Consider the following 18387-nt stretch of genomic DNA (forward strand, 5'->3'; position numbering starts at 1 on the left):
AAAATTAAAAGTTCTTTAAATAGCAATCAATCGTTTAAAACGCGGGCGTTGAGCCAGTCATTTTCACCACACTGGGCCTTTCCAGGCTTTTTATGTACAGTGGTGATTAATAGTATGTAAACACAAATGGCGGACAAATGACTCGGATGTATTAAAAACCACTTACACCCCGACGGCCTTTTAGAAGATTGATTGGGTCACCTTAATGATTCTTCGGAAAACAAAAAAGAGGTTATTGTAGAACCGCAAGGATACAAAATCCTCGGCGAAATGAATTGATTTTAACCCGGAACTCGGGTCGAAGCCACAAGTCAGATGTTGTTTCGGAAAATGTAAAAAAAAAGGGAAAAAACGCGCTGAAAAGGTAAATTGTTTTTAGAAATAATTTTGCTTTGAGTTCCTTAAAAATAGTTTAAACAGGGAAGAGCTTAATAAAGAATGGAAAGAGAAGATAAGAATACTTGTTGTCCCGGAAAATGAATGAAAAATCACGTACCATTTCAGACATACAGTTTTAACTTAATTTATATGCTTTTAACTCGAAAGCGCTCATTTAAGAAATGCAGTAGAACCTCGATAACTCGAACTCCTTTCCCTTGATCAAAATTTCACTAAAATTTATCCTGGTAACTCGAATCCCCCGCAAAATCGAACTGTTTTTTGTCTCCCTTCAGAGTTCGAGTTACCGGTGTTCTGCTGTAGGTGAAAAGATAAGGCGTGAAAATAATCGCCGTTTTTAGTCTACCAGTAGACACTGAATAGAAATATTATAGAAAATTGGCCTATCAGAGACATTTTTAAAAATTTTGCAATCAAATTATCAGCATTCTTCAAGACCATTCTTCTAGTTTGATCATCTCGAATTCTGACGGATAAGAAACAAACAAAAAAACTTGCATAGAAATAAAATTTAACCTCTCTACAACGGCAACCTTGGGGAGAGAAGAGTAGAGAGATGGCCGCTGTGGAGATGAGACCGTCAGTGGAGTTTCTACTGTACCGCATTTATCAGGCCAGAAAATTGTGAATTCATGACTATATTAAACATTTGCCATTTTATGTCCTTGTCAATATAAATATTGGGCTTACTGGAAGAATTGCAGTTTTCGTTGATTCAGGTTAGCAATCGACAAAAATAATGTGCTAATTCAGCTGTTTCTCGTTACCAATGAACTGCCATAATGTCTTTTCGTTGGGATCTAAATATACTCGACAGCATATAAGGTAGAATTTCAAAACAAAGAATCAGTGATAGCGAAAGTGTATATCTTCTATCTACAATTATTTTATTGTTTCAATACAATTAACTGTGGTGAATATAAAAATTGCCTACCAATAAATTTTTGTCAAGAGGTTAAAAGAGAAAAATATAAAGAAAGGAAATATCAAAGGATTATGTCTACTTTCCCCGGCACGTCTAGTTCCCACTAACGTCTATAATTAGTAATTGGTTTGTGGTCACTTGCCATGAGGCAATTGGTTTTAAGTTAGTCTTAGTTGATTGGATATGTAGCCTGCTGGTTCGTCTGCGTAGCATGGAGGTTTTGTCGGGAGCACGACTGAGCGGCGAAGCCGCGAGAAAAATAAAAACCGACTCCAAAAAGCCCCGCGTCCGTGCAGGCGGTTTTTAAAGTTGCTCCCGCCCCAATCTCCTCAAATTCCTTGCTCTCTTTTAATATAGCGATCGATCTCGGACCGAGTCATAGAATCAAGGCTGCGGAGCCCATTGGGAGTACCAAGGGCATTTATATAAAGTTAATGTTGTATAAGCAAGACAGATCTTCCGCTATAGCTGAGCCATAGCGTAAGTAACTATGGACATTAACACCTGGGCTGGGTTGTTCAAAGCTGGGTTAAGATAACCCAGGGCTAGTGTAAAATTTGAATTCAGAGATGAAAGCACAAAAAGCCAACTCAGTTTAATTTTTTGTCTAAAACTTGACAGTGGAAGGTCTAGAAAATTATCGGATAAAATGCTCTTGAACAAAAGAAAAAGAAACCTAGAGAAAATTTAACCCCACGTTGGCGCTAATCGACCTTCAAACAACTGGGCCCTGCAGATTCAAGAAAGCGCTCGTAATCCGCAAAATAGTAACGGACACTTGTTATTCGATCGGCCACAAGAAAATCTGCGGTAAGAAATGATCGAGATAATTAATCAAGGGGAAACTGGTGTTAACGGTGGTTGCGTTCAGATGTTGTCCGTAGAACCAAAGATATAGCACGCGATATTCAGGGACATGATACCAGTACTCAGTTAAACTTCGTGATCATCACTGTTCGGCCCTTTTGGTCCACCTCCCTTTTTTATCTCGGGAAAACTACTACTTTTTGTTATTCTACTGAATGCGGTTAATGCTTTTCTTTTCCTTTGACGGATTCATTCCTGTTCATTGCCGTTTGTACTTTCTCAGAGCATGAGTTTCCGAAATGAATTATTACTGAGCTTGACTTGTCTACACTGCACGTAGAAATCATGAAGCTATGTTATCTTTATTTTGTCTCATTTCCCATTTGTTTCCCTGGATGACAGATCCTTTTTTTAAAGGCTTTACTCAAGACTACTTCTTCCTCACCGCTGTGGTAGAAAAAGTCACGAATACGGTAAACTTATATCTCTGTTGTAACCCTTTGCATTCGCTTACCGCCAGAGGTGTGGCTGGGTAGTTCTCCTTTGTCTTAGGGACCGTGCAATAATTATCAGGAGGGGGAGCCTGAAAAATTAGCCTGGCATAGAGTAATACCACGTCGTCCCCCCTGCCAATAAAGCCAGGTTAGCTCTGGCCCCTCCTGTTCACTTAAAACTTATGACCAATCCCCCCTCCCCCCTCGACTTACATTTCCATGAATTCACTCCTTTGGCCCTGTAACGTTTTTCAACGGCTAGAACATTACCTCTAAACTAAGTTTGACAAAGCCGACCATTTCAGAACAGTCCGTCTTCGCATCGTCTTCTGAATCGTCCTAAGTCACTTGCATCACTACCTTCGATTTCTGGTTGCCGGAGTCATGACTAGCACGAACGTAACTCAGAACGTGAGCTACTACTGCACTCTTTTCCTGTACTGATTCGTTAATGGCGCTGCTTTATGTACAGTCTTAACTGACTTCCCGTCAGCGAATTGCTCGTCGTTCCAGTCAATGTTTGACAGTTTGTTTCTTTGAGCTGCTCATTTTTGGGCCTTTAAAGCCACCACCTCTTAAGGTGGCACAGAACTCTTTCAGAAACTCTCAAAAAACTTTGAAGAAAACTTTGAAGAAAGATTGTAAGATTTGGCGCTTCTTTGGATAACTGGGGAAACAAAAATGAAGTCGTTTTTCGGGATTCAGGCTCCCCCACAAGGACAGGAGGTGGTCTGCCTGTGTTTTTCACCACTTTTCCCTTAAATAACGCTGGTCAGTGCGTACGTTATCCACCTTTCGAACGGGTAAGGCGAGGGGGGAGTAGAGAGGTAGCCCTGCATTCTATTTCCGCCCAGGTAATTGAACCCCGCTAACTGGAACTAAGTCCAGTTTCTCTCGCATTTCACTCCACTTTTCAGTCATTAACTCGGTTAACTCCCTCAAACTCCCCGCTTAACTCGAACTAAATTTTATTTCCCTTGATCAAAAATTCACTGAAATTTACCCCGGTAACTCGAACGCTAGCCTGAATTTCATCCGAATGCTTCGAGTCGTTTTCTCCTCTCAGCTGAGGGAGTAATAACGACTCGAAGTAATCGGACGAAATTCAGGCTACTCGAACACTACATCAATTTGATTGTAATTGGGGCAACGAACGAACAGATCACGTTATAGCATAAAACCTGCCCAATCATGCAACTGTTTCTGAAAATAAGTTAAATTTTCACTGCACTATACACTGAAGTACTGAAAAAAACACTAAGTAACTCAGTATCAATTTTCAATATGGCAAATTGAATTTTGCAATCGACCCCGCTACCAAAGTACAGAATACAAATTTAATGATAATAATGATGATGATGATGATGATAATAACATAAAATAATAAGGTTTCAACATAACTTGGTTATAAGTCAAGAAGTCAGTCTAAAGAACCCTGTGTTTCAAACAGAAAAGTTATTTTAAAGCGGTACTTTTTTTTACTCCGTAGCAAATGACAATTAAACATGATGTAACAACAAAATTAAACTAAATGAAGAAAAAATTGCTAAGTAAATAAATTCTTCTAAAGTTCTTACAGTTTTTGCAGTGAATTGTTAAAGCCCTCTTCGAGGACATCTATTCAAGTTCTATTTTAGGATACTGCATGCATAATTACTCATCACGAATACATTATTCCGGGGGTCCAACGTTCAGCTGAGAACAGAATATTTGTATTTGCTGAACACATCGTCGTCGGGGCGAAAAAAATCAATAGCCAAGAAAGAGATGAATGTGAGTACAAAATGTCCCGGAGGTACAAACGCAAATGCAGTGATCCACCACATTCCCACTGCAGAACCTGCGAACGTAAGCGGTTGAAGTAGAAGAAGAACCAGAAATATTGTCGACCAATCGCGATCACCTTTCTTTTTCTGCCCAGCCGGAGTGTCCCAGATATCTAAGATCATCGGCGAAAGAAGAGTAGCCCAAACTGATAGTACAGCACCCAGGCCGTAAATAACTGACAGAGTAATAAGCCAGTCTTCACCAAGGACGATATCTTTGCCCATGTTGCAGAGATTGTTCGACAAAAATTGCGAAAATTATCAGGATCAGATTTTCGGTGGAGTTTATAGCAACGACAAATGGGTTTTCGTAGAACTCAATGGACTTTCTTCGACTTGAGCTGGCTTTGTGTTAAACTGGATTCGCCTCGAATCGAAGAATATAGTTTCTCAAGAGGGAAATTTATACGACTGCAAGGTTTTTATTCTTGCAGATCTGGACGCTTCGTTATTAAATATTCATACAGGTTGTTTGAAGAAACCAAGACAACCCAACGTAGAAGGTTGATTTGAATTGTAAAATAAGCTTAGAAACACCTGCCATAACATAAGAAAGGTATCTTATTTACTTTCTTCAGCGTCTGACGGCCTGTTTTTAACCGCTTGGGTCTTAAATTAAGGTTGAAAAATTTACTAGTTTATTTTTTTTCTTCAGATTTTGTTTTCTTTTAATCCCTTTTTTGCCCCCCAAAAAAGACAAATAAAATTTTAAAAAAGTCTCAGAGCCAAATTCGCAGGTAGTGATCTTTATTGGCTCTATTTGTTACCAAACGATAACCACTATAATTTTGAAACTTTATTATTCTTAATCACAGGATTCAATTCTGCTGAATTTCAAACACCAACTGAAGTTTTTCCTCAGCAAAAAAAATTGGTCTCATCAACTAAATTGACAAAGTAAATTTGCCACCGAAAGAGAATCAGATTCGCTCTGAAGAAAGGCAAGCACTCGAAACGAAGGCTTATGAATCTCGGTAGTACTACCAGTCCCTCGGGAATTGCAGCGGGGCAGCAAAGCAGGCAAACGCACGACAGAGCACTCTTCTTGTTCGTTCTCTCGCGTCCTACCAAGCCTTGACTCGAAAGACTGAAAAGCGAGTGCTCGCAGTTTAAAATTGCAGTTGACAAATCCAACGTTTTGTGTTTCACTCCATAAGCGACGCAGTACCACATTTTTTAAATTCTCAATTCAACAGTTCCTTTAACTCTAGCTGGTTACAGTTGTCTTCTGAACCAAATGAGGGATTTCTCGAGGTAACAGTGTCACCCCTGACTGATTTAATCAGAATTAAAAGTATAATATTAGGGACGGGAGTGAAGAGAAATTCCTGTCCTTTAATAAAAAAAATATATGAAAATATTAAGAAAGACATTTAGAGATACAAATATACAAGTTTTTATTTATTTCTTCTATTTACACTTTCATAGGTACTAAGTTAATAAGACATACGTTGCTGAAAAAGTCTTCGGATTCCAACGAGCTTTCTAGCCAAGATCCGATATGATAAAAATTACAGATCTTTTTCTAATAGCCTTTGTCCTGTTTCTGTACTGTGTTCTCTCTTGCATCGGTTGAAATTCTAACCACATTGTTTAATTTTTTTGGCTATTCATCAAGACTTGCACATTGCATACTGAAAGTTCGACTCAATTATTGTTATCATTTTCAAAAAGAGCAAAAAACTTCAAGTTTATTTAAAATGGAGTGTTTAATAACTGATACAGAAACGGTGAGAGCACAGGACACCACTCAAACAGAGGATGGTTTCCGTGTATCGAAGTGTATCCCTCAGCTTTGCTCAGAAATAAACATTCGTCAGAAAAGCTGCGAAATTAACAAAACAAGACAACAATACATATTTTTATACATAGGATAAGTTTTTAAAAATTTTTAGAACATAATCATACATCACTGCAATGAATTAGTCATTTTAACATATATTTTTTTTCTTTGTAAGATTGTAATGCACATTTGATTATTTTATGGAATATGCACAAGATCAACAAAAAATATTACTATCATCGTCATTATTATTATTATTATTATTATTATTATTATTATTATTATTATTATTATTTAAACTTCTCGAAAGACAGAAAAATGAAACAAATCGATTTTCTCACCGCTCCACGGATGTCTTGTGATTCCCAGGGCTCATCGTCTTCAATGCCGTCCTGCAAAAAAAAAAAGAAGATTTTTCACAAAAGAAATAAATACCTTTACTGTGGAAACTACAGTAAGATTAAAGTTACTTGTCATTTATTGTTTTTTTCTGTTGTTGTTGTTGTTGTTGTTGTTGTTGATGTTTTTTTTTTTCATCTTGATATCGCTTTTAGGCGGTGGATGTGTTCCTTCCTCTGCAAGAGACACATCCCTTTGTGAGAGTGAAAAAGAATAACCGACAGACAAACCATAACATCGCGACTTAATTGACTAATCAGGTTGATAACCAGAGTTTAATACCATTAAGTGACGTGCTATAACTCACTTTGACTTTGAAGATGACTACCGCACAGGTTATCGAAACATCAGTCACTGTCAAGAACAGTCCTATTCAGGGCTACGCTCATCCCGACGATCACGCTCCACCTACCTATGAAATGACTCCTGGGTTCTGAGCTTTTACAGTGAATAATTACCTCTTCTAAACTGACACCTTCGCCGTTGGGTTCTTCAACGTCCTCTTCACTATCGTGTTCCATTTCTCCTCCATTCGCTCTTTCTACATTTTGTATTCCTTCCCTGGCTTTGCTGTCATCCGGGTTCATACTACAAACAAAAACATCAAGGCAGCCTTGTTTACACTAGTATTTTAAATTACTCATTGATGTTATGGCCTTTCTCCTGCCAGAGTGTTACTCGGGTTTACACGAGAAAGAGACGACTTGATACCCCTTTAACCATACAGTGGTTATTATTTGAGTGTGGTGTAATCAAAGTTATTAATCGTTTTATTTATCGTTTAATCGGTCACTGAAAATATGCCAAGCCAGTTATAGAAACCATTAAGATCCCGAAGAAATAAATGAGATTGCATGGTGTCGACCAAGGGAAAAAGCGCGGAACCAATTCATCGTCAGTCTAGGTCGTATTTCTGATTGGTCGAGTGAAAGTTGTTTAGCCTTCAAAAGGTACAGCAAAACTAAACCAAAGCAATCAAGAAATTACTTTCGACATTCAACTGCCGTGAAAGCCGCTCTGACAGGGAAGTATTTTGATGACTCTTTCAAACACTAATACTGCAACGACAATAATCACAATCCCACCTTGACTCCCTTCTTATCGGGAAAATTCATCTGAGCTGTTCATTCTCTCGGTTCTCAATTCTCAGGGAGAATGGTGTGAGTTTTTCAACCATTCAAAACGTACAGCAATGTTTAACGAAAGTAATCTGAATCAAGAAGATAATTTTGACAGTCAACTGCCGTGAAAGTATTTTAATGACTTTCAAACACTAATAGTTACTGCACCTACCATCTTGACTCTCCTTGACAGGAGAATTCATCTGAGTTGTTCATTCTCTCAGTTCTCAATACCTCATGATCAGTGATTGTTTGATATTTCAAGGAGAATATTAGTAAAGATCACTCTCACCTCAGTGCCTGTGTGTAATGATCAAGTGCTTCTTGGTAATCACTTGTTAGCGCTAAATAATCCCCCAGTAGCTGATGCAGACGGGGTGTGCGGTCATGATTCATGTGTTTCCGCAAACTGCAAAACAAAATTAAACGTTGATAATCTAGATATCGACAAAGGTATCGACCGCAAGTACAAGGTTTCAATCAAGTTAACTGCTTTTGCAAAATTAAAGCCACTTCATACTCATTCATAAATTGTTACGTGCGCAAACGTACAGTGCTATTGCTTTATCGTATTCCTGCTTCTTTCCCATTATTTCCGCCAGCAGACAAACAGCGTCAGTGTAAGTTTCGTCCTGAGCCAGGCTCTTTTCTAGCATACTTGTAGCCTACAAACAAAAAGGAGATATCTTAATGCTCAGTGTTAAGAACGCTTGACTGGTGTTTGCGAAAAAATGGGTTCGAGTCCTGTCAGGATGGCGGATTTCTTCTTTGTCCCAAAAACTTGTGTTAACACATCTATGTTGAGGTTCTGCGCCTACAATTCCTGGTCGAATTAGAATGTGGAAATGTTGGTTTGTGAGGAGAGGGGAAAACCGGAGTACCCGGAGAAAAACCTCTCGGAGCAAAGGAGAGAACCAACAACATGTAGTGTTGACACCAGGATTTGAACCTGGGCTGGGCCACAATGGTGGGAGGAGACTGTTCTCACCACTATGCCACCCTTGCTCCCCAAATGTTGGTGCCAGGCTGTTGACATTCTGAGGGTTGTTAAGTAGGGCTCACTTTCTCGAAAGTCCCAATAACTTTCCGGGCCTGAAATAAAATATTCAAACCAAATTCTAAAAATATATTCAAACCTGTGTACAACGAACAGCCCTTGGGAAATGGCAAAGTGACCAAAATACACAAGCTGACCGTATATACAGGTCAACTTTGCAAAAATATAAGGCAAGTGAAAATTTTGGGAAGTTGTCCGATGACCGTAATGTACAGGGTGACCGCCATATACAGGGCTGTTATATACAGAGCGAAGTCCTAGCTAACAACCAGTCCATTTTGTTTTGTTATCTGCAAAAACATCGAAACCTTGATCTTGAATGCAAACAACAAAAGCTTTCCGGGCCCGTCTTTCGAGAAGTTAGATGCACTATGCACTGATAAATCACTATCCAATGGACTTGTGCCAATTAAATCAACTGGGTAAAACTAACTGCCATCATTTACTGGCGCCTGTTGCGGAAGGGTTTACACGCAGTACCTGTTACTTTTTCCCTGTACTTACCCTGTCATACGATGATGGTTCATGGGCCATAACCGAGGCGCATAGCTAAGAGAATGAAAAAATAAAGCCGAGTCTTGAGGTTAGACATACTCAAATCTAAAAATTAATCTATCAATATGAACTGGCATCATGAAAGAAAAAATAATGATGATACATAATAATGATTATTAATAATAAAATGATAAAAGTTAAGGACAGTTTCAAGGAAAAAAACAACCTGAATGGCTGTAATCTTACTGTAAGCGTCCGTGGATTGGCTCCTAGTGTTTTGTGTGCATTCTTTGCCACTGCAAGAGCTTCTTTGTGTCTTTTTGCGGCCATATAACATTCAACAAGACCTATCCAGTTAGAAAAATATACATTAGCATGTTGATACTAGCCAGTTAACAATGGTGATGATAATAATAATAATAATAATAATAATAATAATAATAATAATAATAATAATAATAATACGATTGCATTTGTGAAAATTTTATTTTCCTTCTCTGGATCCTTGTTACTGTCTAGCTGACAGCAGAAAAAAAGAACATTCAAGATGACATCTTAAACAGCTTTGAACGGCAAAAATATGAGACATGGCTCAGCTAACATTGCATTTGAACTTCTTGTCAAACACTTACATTCACATTAATATTTATTTTTGGAGTAAACTGGAAATGCTGTAATGTTTACCCATATAAACTCTTTTAAGTACTAAGAGATAGATACTTGGATTCTGGTCTGCCTGTGACCTGCCTGCTTGTCCAGGGGTAGGTAGCAAAAAAAGGAACCTGCATTAAATATGGTATTTGGGGGTGTCTGTTTTACTTGAAGCGTTTCAACCTGCAAAACTTTTTTTTATTGATTTAAGTACCTTTTTGAGCTTCAAAGTTGCATGGAGCCAACTTCACTGCTTCACGAAAATGCAACAAAGCTTCCTGTTGCTTCTCTAAAGCTTGCAGCAAGCTCGCTGAAATGATAACAAGTAATGTTTGCATTAACTGACCTTGTCAACCAGGGGCCCTCCATTGCATAGGAGTGCAAAAAGTGGAGCCCCGTTACAATAGAAAAATGAGGTATTTCTTTTGCAGGAATATAGAGAACGGAGTTTATAGTCATTTGGTCATAAGCCTTATGTCTAACATTGTACATGTAACTGTTTATAAGACAATGTGGAGTAAACCTTTCTTTGTCGAGGGAAAAACACAGTCGGTTTAAAACTTTTTCACTTTGTGTAAATCAAAAGTACATTATTTTATTTCTTACCTTTTAAAACTAGTGCCTGGACATTGCGACTGTCGATAGTATGGGCCTGAAAATACAATAAAATGACACCTTACAAAGAGCCATGGCCCCACAAAGTGCCACACCCTTTTCACCTTTTGTATTTGTATTTTATTTACTCCATTCTATAAATAATTCATCAGTTGTACATTATAAATTAACAGAGGGTTGTTTAAATTAGTTGTACATAAGGTTAGCAAGGAAATTTAGAATGGAGAAGGGCACAGTATAGTAAAACTAATTATGGCCCTTTAACAAGATTAACTTTCTTCTATTATAGCTTTGTGATTCATTACAACAATACTGTACCTTTTGAGCAAAGTAAACAGCTCTGGGTTTTCTATTGGTTAAATTGCAGAAGTGACCCATGGCAATCCAAGGTTCTGGTTTAAGCTGTGTGACTTGAATAAGGTCCTTGGCTAACCTGTGAGAAATGAGCGGTGAGTTGCATAAGAGACAAGCTATCTTCCTTGATAATGATTTTCTAGAAAAATTAATATTCTAGAAAAAACTACAGAGACAAAATGGCAGGGGACAAGTTGAACAAGTTTTCATTTCCCATGCACTGTCTTATTATTCTTATCTACTTACTCTATCCAGCCTTTGTTCAGTTTCAATATTATTGCCTGTTATTATTTTCTCCTCCTGAGAGAGTTTCCTACTCTAGGGGAGTCTAGAAGCTGATATAAATGAACAGCTTGTATGATATGACCTGCATACAGGAGTAAAAATGATTTACCATGAACACAGAAGTGCTCATGTGATTATAGGAGAGGTAGAAAAAGAAAACTGTTCATGAACCCAAAATGAATTCTCTTTCTCCATGTTGAAGTGAAAAAAAAAAGAAAAAAATAGCAAGACCTACAGGTATATGAAAGCTGAAAATTTCTCATGTGATTCATGAGAAATCGTTGAAACTAACTTTTCTAGTCCTTCATTATTGCCATGCCTGCCTTGTGACAACAGGAAGGCATAAATGTCCATCCCCTGCAGAACACATGGGTCCAGAGAATGGGCCTGTAACAACAAAAATAATATAGGACACATTTAGAAACTGTAATCAAGGACGTTGATAGTATCAAAAGTATAGAAAGTGGGTATGCACTGCCAGCACAACAAAGATACATGTACACAAGTACCACTGGGTGCCTTCTTCACTTGACATTAACTTGAAGCAACTTAAATTTTCTGTTTCCCTCAGGATTGGGGGTAGGTGGGGGTTTGCCTTGAAAAAAGAAACAACACAATGATTTTGATTCAGAGGGACCTACAGTGGATATGTATTCTCAAATAAGTGACAAATAGATGCAGGGTCTAACTCATCAACCACAACGACAACAAAAACTACTCACTCTGGAAAACTCTTTAGACTGAAATGACTTACTTAATCTCACTCTTGGACCATACAATTCAAAATAATTCTAGTGTAAGGGAAGCTACAAATATCTTGCACAAAACATGTTAAGATATGTCTAGCTTCAAATAAAGTTCTTTAAACAGTGGCAGTTACAAATACCAGTACTCCCCTCCAACCTTCCTCTAAAAAACCATGTTGAAGTCTGACTGCATCATTTCTGCCTCTGGCTGAACAACATTGATCAAGGTGGGGAGGGGGGAGCAGTCATGGGGACCCTGTGGGATAGAAACTGTGAAATTCTTAACACTTTTTGTCCAAGATTGTTGATTTTACCCTTTGAAAGAAAGACTTCGCACTGTTGTAATCTCCAGAATTGTAAAACATCTCAGCAGCATTACACAGCAATTCCACATTATCTCGTAAACACTGAAATAAATTACATACAATGTTTCTCATTGTTCTATGTTTTTATAAATACAAATTATCTTGCTCTTTAATTTCCTAAAATATTATTGCTTAAGGTAAATAACATGTATTTATACAGGGTCTAAATAACAGAGACATTCCTTTTGAAAATCTTAGTGCAGCCATGTATAATAGATTTTGATCATTGGAAAAGACATTGTAAGTTAGTAGAGGAAGATAATGATATTGAGAATTGGCCTGTACATCCAGCAACAAAACTATTTTTAAGCATGGCTGAGCGGTAGATCTTGAGGTCGCCTTAAACAACTACAATAAATATTATTTAATTAATTTTATTATATGGCTACAATAGTATATGCGCTCTGATTGGCTGTTTTGGTTCTCTAATGACTGGCTATTACTAGCTACAGTGTAGGTGTCCAAGGCATATACAATCTGTATTTAACTTGATAGTGGGCATCCTTATGGACATCCATGGTCAACTGATAACTGTCAAAAAGGGCATCTGTGGACCAGTGTCACCTGATTGTATTGCAGCCTCAAGTGTACAACTCATTGTTTTTTTAAAGTTATCCACTGACCAGTTGTTGGTTGTTGATTGCAGGCTCAGGTCCATAATGAAAAGACCACAATACTTATTAACCTCATCTGTTTGGTCATTACAAGGAAATCTCAGACCTTGGCCTTGATGTAGTCTGAGATTTCTCTATAATGACCTCACTCGCGATTAATGAATAGTATGTAATGCTCGGATCTGTGAGCTGGGACTATGCACTCTCCATACACTCCAATCTTCTGGACTCAAAGACTTAACTGGCGTGATGTATACAATGTAAAATAACTTTTATTTTGACTCCCTCAAACCTGTGCTTCCAATGTTTTTAGTGCTTGTCCACCCTCTAGAAAAAGACAAGACTTTGTTTATAGTACAGAACCTACATGACATTCATGACTGTTACTTATAATTATTATTATTATTATTATTAATAATAATAGATTATTATTATTATTATTATTACTATGATGGTGATGATCTTTTAAAAATTCAGTGAACCTGCTCATACACTGTACATTAATTTATTACCATCACAGATAAGAAACATCTGCCCAAACCCCAGACTGGTAATTATTTACAAAATATTTATATATTTAAACTGAGTTTTGTGAGGATATGTGGGACATGCATTTCTAGTTTACAAAATAGTTTCTCAGGAAAAAAAAAACCTTCATAGAAAGGTACATGAACATGGTATTAAATTCTCTTACTTGTGTGCTTTCCTGTTGCTGCCAAAACTTGTGCTTTTATCCACGATCCTAGCCTGATAAGTAAACAAATAAGTTCACTGAACTAGTCAGCTAATTTTTAAATTATTGAATAAATTGTAGCTAAAGTTTTAGGATCATTTTACGTTTCTGGGAAACTGCCCACCTACTCTTCCGTAAGCCAACATTAACACTTACTTCTCACTTAGGGCAAAATGTTGGCTTAGAGGTGGGGTAGGTGCACAGTTTCCCAGAAACGTACAATGATCCAAGTTTTACCATTCCATTCCTGAAGTTGATGGAGAAGTCAGTGAGGTTACTTCACTGCCAGGAACACCAAGTGACAACAAACCAATCACAGCTTCCAAAGCTAGAGGGCATACCCTAAAAAATACACAACAACACACTCAATGGCAAAGAACTGCAACATACATTTTTAAATTTTAAGAGAATACTCCCTCCTTTAAACCTTGTTAACTACTTAGCAGCTTAAAGCGCCCAGCTGGAAATGGCCAATTTTTTTTGCTTGGAAGGGAGGGTATCAAAATAATATTTGATAAGAAAATGTTATTGCTTATATAAAAATGCACTGCTGTCCCCCTCTTTCAAAGGGCATATACTGGGACTCAGAGTCATATTTTTTGTGGTATAGTGTATGATAGTCAATGATGTCATTCCAGAATTTCCTGGAGGATTAATTTGGGGGAGGGTGGGGGGGGGGGGGTGTTTTAATGTGGAAGGTATATTTATTTCCTGGATGAACAAAAAGCTGAGGGATGGACAGGGCCAAAAAGAAAAAGAAAACAGACCTGAGGGCTAGAGGTGCTTTGGTTTGAAATGTTTAAACCAGCATCATTTTTATTTTATTTTTTTTTTTGGGAGGGGGGGATGAATTATCATAATCTTAAGTTAAAGAAAGACAAAGATTCATTAATACTGTTCTGAACCACAGCCGAATTACAAAGTCAAGGAAACATAAGGTACATAGAATCGTAATAGTCTTTTCTTACCTTAAAACCTCTTTGTAACAGGAAATAGCTGACCTAAAGGCAAAGTGAATGTTGTTATAGAACCTTAAATAAGCCCACAAAAGAAGTAGGCTCGATTCCCAGCTGTCATTTGGGAAAATGAGCACACACATTTACATTGCTTGCATTTAGGAAAACAAATAAATGAATCTTCTTGACTAGTACCTTTCCATGCCTTGCCGTTGATACAGTTTAGCCAGGGACATATTGATTTTTGGAGACCTCTGTTTCTGTGATACACCTTCAAGCTACAATACAATTGATACAAAACATAACAGTATTATAATAACAACAATATGAATACTAAATCTTTACTTGTACATTTTTTTAAACACTAATACGCTTTTCTACATTTTTAAAAAAATTAATGATAGCTCCTAAACAACAATTCAGGTAGCTTTGTTTCATTTTGTCCTGAAGATGAGAACAAAGTGGGTCGAACAAACACCCTTTTTTGGCAAAATGTAGTTACCATACCACTGTGGACTGAGTAGCTGAAGCAATATAAATACCCACTAGATACACTGTAACTGTACATTAAAGTGGAAGATCAATGGTTAGAGATCTTTATAAAGAAATGAAAGTATTTTGGCCATTGGAAAAGAAGTGAAGGCTTGGGAAGGAAAGAGGGGAAGAGAGAAAGACGAAGACTAAGAAGGCAATGGGAAATGGACATATCAGATGTTTTTGACATGTAACTAACAGAAGTTGGAAGATTGGCACTTGATAGAGATTGTTTCCCCTCTGCAGTCAAAGATGCGACATCCAATAGGATAAACAGTTGGAGAGGGACAAAAAGAGACGACACTTTGTGACAGTTTGGAACTGTTACAAAAAAAGGATATTAATTATTTTTTCACTTACTATTGTTGTAGCTTCTCTATACTCCTTCATGTGAAGATAGCATTCTGACATCTTGTACTTCACCTCAACCTCTGACAGTAAACCCTGGATATAGAAAATTTTGTCAAAATGTCTACAAACAAAAACAGTTAATGCCTCCAAGGCACTTGACCATTGTAACTCTCAATAATAATTATTTATTGTATGAAAAGAAACATAATTTGCATACCAGTGGTGGACTAGACTTTGGCTTGTGCTTGATAATGGTTTTCCTCAGTTGGATAGCTCTTGTGTAAAAATGCTATTTTGAATATAAACATTGAGGTAAATTTTTGTCACTTCAAAAATATCTTTAATGTGGGTTTAAAAGTGACGCAGCACTCTTGACTTTTACCTTTTGCCTTCCCTCCTCTGACCACCCCTCTTTCCCTTTTTTTTCCAGTTTTTTTTCCTTTTACTGGGCATTTTTTGGGGAAATATTTTAGGATTGCAGGATTACATGGAAGTGCAAATGGGTAATCAAACAACATTTCTATTGGAATTTTTTAGGTCAACTCAACATTTTTTAGGCCTTTTCATCCAGCCTTCTTGACTGAATTGTGCTCATTCTGGTACATGTGTATGGTTTGAAAGATCTCTTCCTCCTGCAGAAGTTAGCTAACAAAATTGTCCTTGACTGTGAAAACTGTTTACATCCCAAAATGGTACATGAATCTGCATGGGCGATTACGGATGGGTTGTTCAGGGGTGAATGAGTTAAGAATGCCTTATGTAAAATCTACATCCTACTCTACAGCAGGTATACTGAAACCTTGGTCCAGCATTCATTGTAATGACAGGATGATAGATGGATGGAATTGATCAATGATCATTTGCCATTTTTTCATCCTCTAGCCAAACTGTACATACTGGAAAATTCCAAAAGTAAGCCCCTCCATGTATAAGCCCCTCTAAATATAAGCTCCCCAAGCTCGTAACACAAAAAACGCTCCATTAAATCCCCCCGCCAAATATAAGCGCCCTGGGTGGCTTGTACTTGGAATTTGCCCTCAAATACAAAGTAAAACAAAGCAAAAACGGTAAAATACCTTCCAACTATAAGCTAGCTCAATCGATTTTGAAACACAAATTTCCCTCCATACATAAGCCCCTCCAAATATAAGCCCCTCCAAAAATAAACCCCTCAAAAAGGACTTTTGAAAAATATAACCACCCGGGCCGGGCTTATTTTCCGAATTTTACGGTACCACTTAAGTATACATGTAGGTCTATTTTACTGACCTCTGCTCTTTTATACTGTTCATCATCAAATAAGGAGTCAGCTAAATACACAAATAGTTGATATTTGGTAACCATGGTGCTGAGATCATATTTATCCTGGTTGCCATGTTCATTTGCTGACAACAAAAAACTAGCCTGAAATTAAAATTAGGGAAAAAATAATAAGAGATTACAGTACATCCAAAGCAAACCTTTTTGAAAACAATTCAATCTGTGTGTGACATTATGATAATATTGTATACCTTGCAAGTCTGGTTTCGTATGTTTTGTTTTTTACTTTCCTTTTTTTTTTACAATAAATTATATGGTAATAAAATGGGCTATTGCATATGTATAGGTAATAGCATGATTTGTAGCGATATTAATTGGCATAATACCACAAGTGATATTTCAAAATTGTTATGTTATGTAATTTCATGAGCTGTTAGGCGAGTGAAATTTGAGACAATTTTGAAATATCACAAGTGGTATTTATGCTGAATGTCACGCACAAATCATCCTATTTTTTGTTTATACTACTATCCACAAAAGGTTTGTAATTTTCACATACAGGTATTTCAAATTAAGCTGAAATACCACTGCTCTAAGCCAATCAAATTGTAGAAATTTCTCATGTAGTGGTATAAAAGCTGAAATACCACTGCTCTAAGCTAATCAAATTGCAGAAATTTCTCATGTAGTAGTATAAACATTGTAATATCCACACCTCCTTCGGTTAATGAGGACTTGTCTGTTTCCAGTTAAACCCTTGAAGAATTCAATGGGATTGCACTCACCCCACTTTGATTACTTACCCCTGATGAATTCCATTGCTCCTCAACCTGGGGGTGATGCTCGATATACCAAGTCAATATATGCATTATTGTCTCGTTCTATTGTGTGAAGTTTATTATGTTATTGTATAAGGACTAGGGATCATTGTTGAGTTCCTTGTGACGTTACTCAAGACTTGCTATTCACTTGGTATACTTTGCACCAACCAAACCCGGGGGTAATAATATTGAAGTAAATACGCGAAACTGCCGCTAATACAGTGGCGAATCCAGGGGAGGGCCCCCCCTTATTTTTAGACCAAACTGAGGCCCGAAAGGCCAAAAAAAAATCTTTTGGAGACCGCCCCCTCGTCTTAACTATTGGGGTCTGGATGACCGCCCTCCCCCCTTATCTCAAAGAGGCAGTGAGGGGGTTTTAAGCGGCAGTCAACGGTAGCCCAATGAACGACAATATAATACCCTGAAGATTTTGAGGCGTTTTTCCTGGATGAGCTGTGGATCGCGAGGGAAAATAACAACATTGCAAGTAAGAACGCTCCATCTTACCAGAAGCTTGGAGCTTGCAAATAAACCGGCTTCATGTAAAGCTTTCACCTGATCAACACCAGTTGCCATTGCTAACTTTTCTTTAAGGAGATAACTGAAGAGCTAACTACAACACCACTTGCTTAAACAGGCCAGAAATACTAGCTTTTGAAAGAAATCTCCTCCGACTTTCAAAGATTGAGATACACACTTTCGAACATTTGAACTGCGCGGGACGCAGACTGTCAGCAGCATTCTGTTATTTCTTATGCGCACGCTTTTTCTCATTGATAAAACTGCTGCCACTGTG

At 37.6% G+C, this 18387-nt stretch overlaps 1 protein-coding gene across 1 annotated transcript; it reads right to left on the reverse strand.

Annotated features, from left to right (window-relative positions):
• Positions 1–5823: 5823 nt before the first annotated feature.
• On the reverse strand, positions 5824–18265 carry LOC140951791 (anaphase-promoting complex subunit 7-like). The gene is made up of 21 exons (XM_073401140.1): positions 18099–18265; positions 16780–16914; positions 15728–15799; positions 15520–15603; positions 14821–14903; positions 14638–14670; positions 13907–14011; positions 13631–13683; positions 13229–13263; positions 12272–12364; positions 11504–11598; positions 10891–11005; positions 10564–10609; positions 10172–10267; positions 9553–9653; positions 9316–9360; positions 8307–8419; positions 8047–8163; positions 7092–7221; positions 6576–6626; positions 5824–6276 (listed from the first exon to the last, which is right to left on the reverse strand). Exons 1-21 carry the CDS (start codon positions 18165–18167, stop codon positions 6268–6270), a joined length of 1680 nt encoding a protein of 559 aa, XP_073257241.1. The 5' UTR covers positions 18168–18265; the 3' UTR covers positions 5824–6267.
• Positions 18266–18387: the final 122 nt, after the last annotated feature.

The sequence above is a fragment of the Porites lutea genome, chromosome 11 (genome assembly GCF_958299795.1).
Source record: "Porites lutea chromosome 11, jaPorLute2.1, whole genome shotgun sequence".
Lineage (NCBI taxonomy): Eukaryota > Metazoa > Cnidaria > Anthozoa > Scleractinia > Poritidae > Porites > Porites lutea.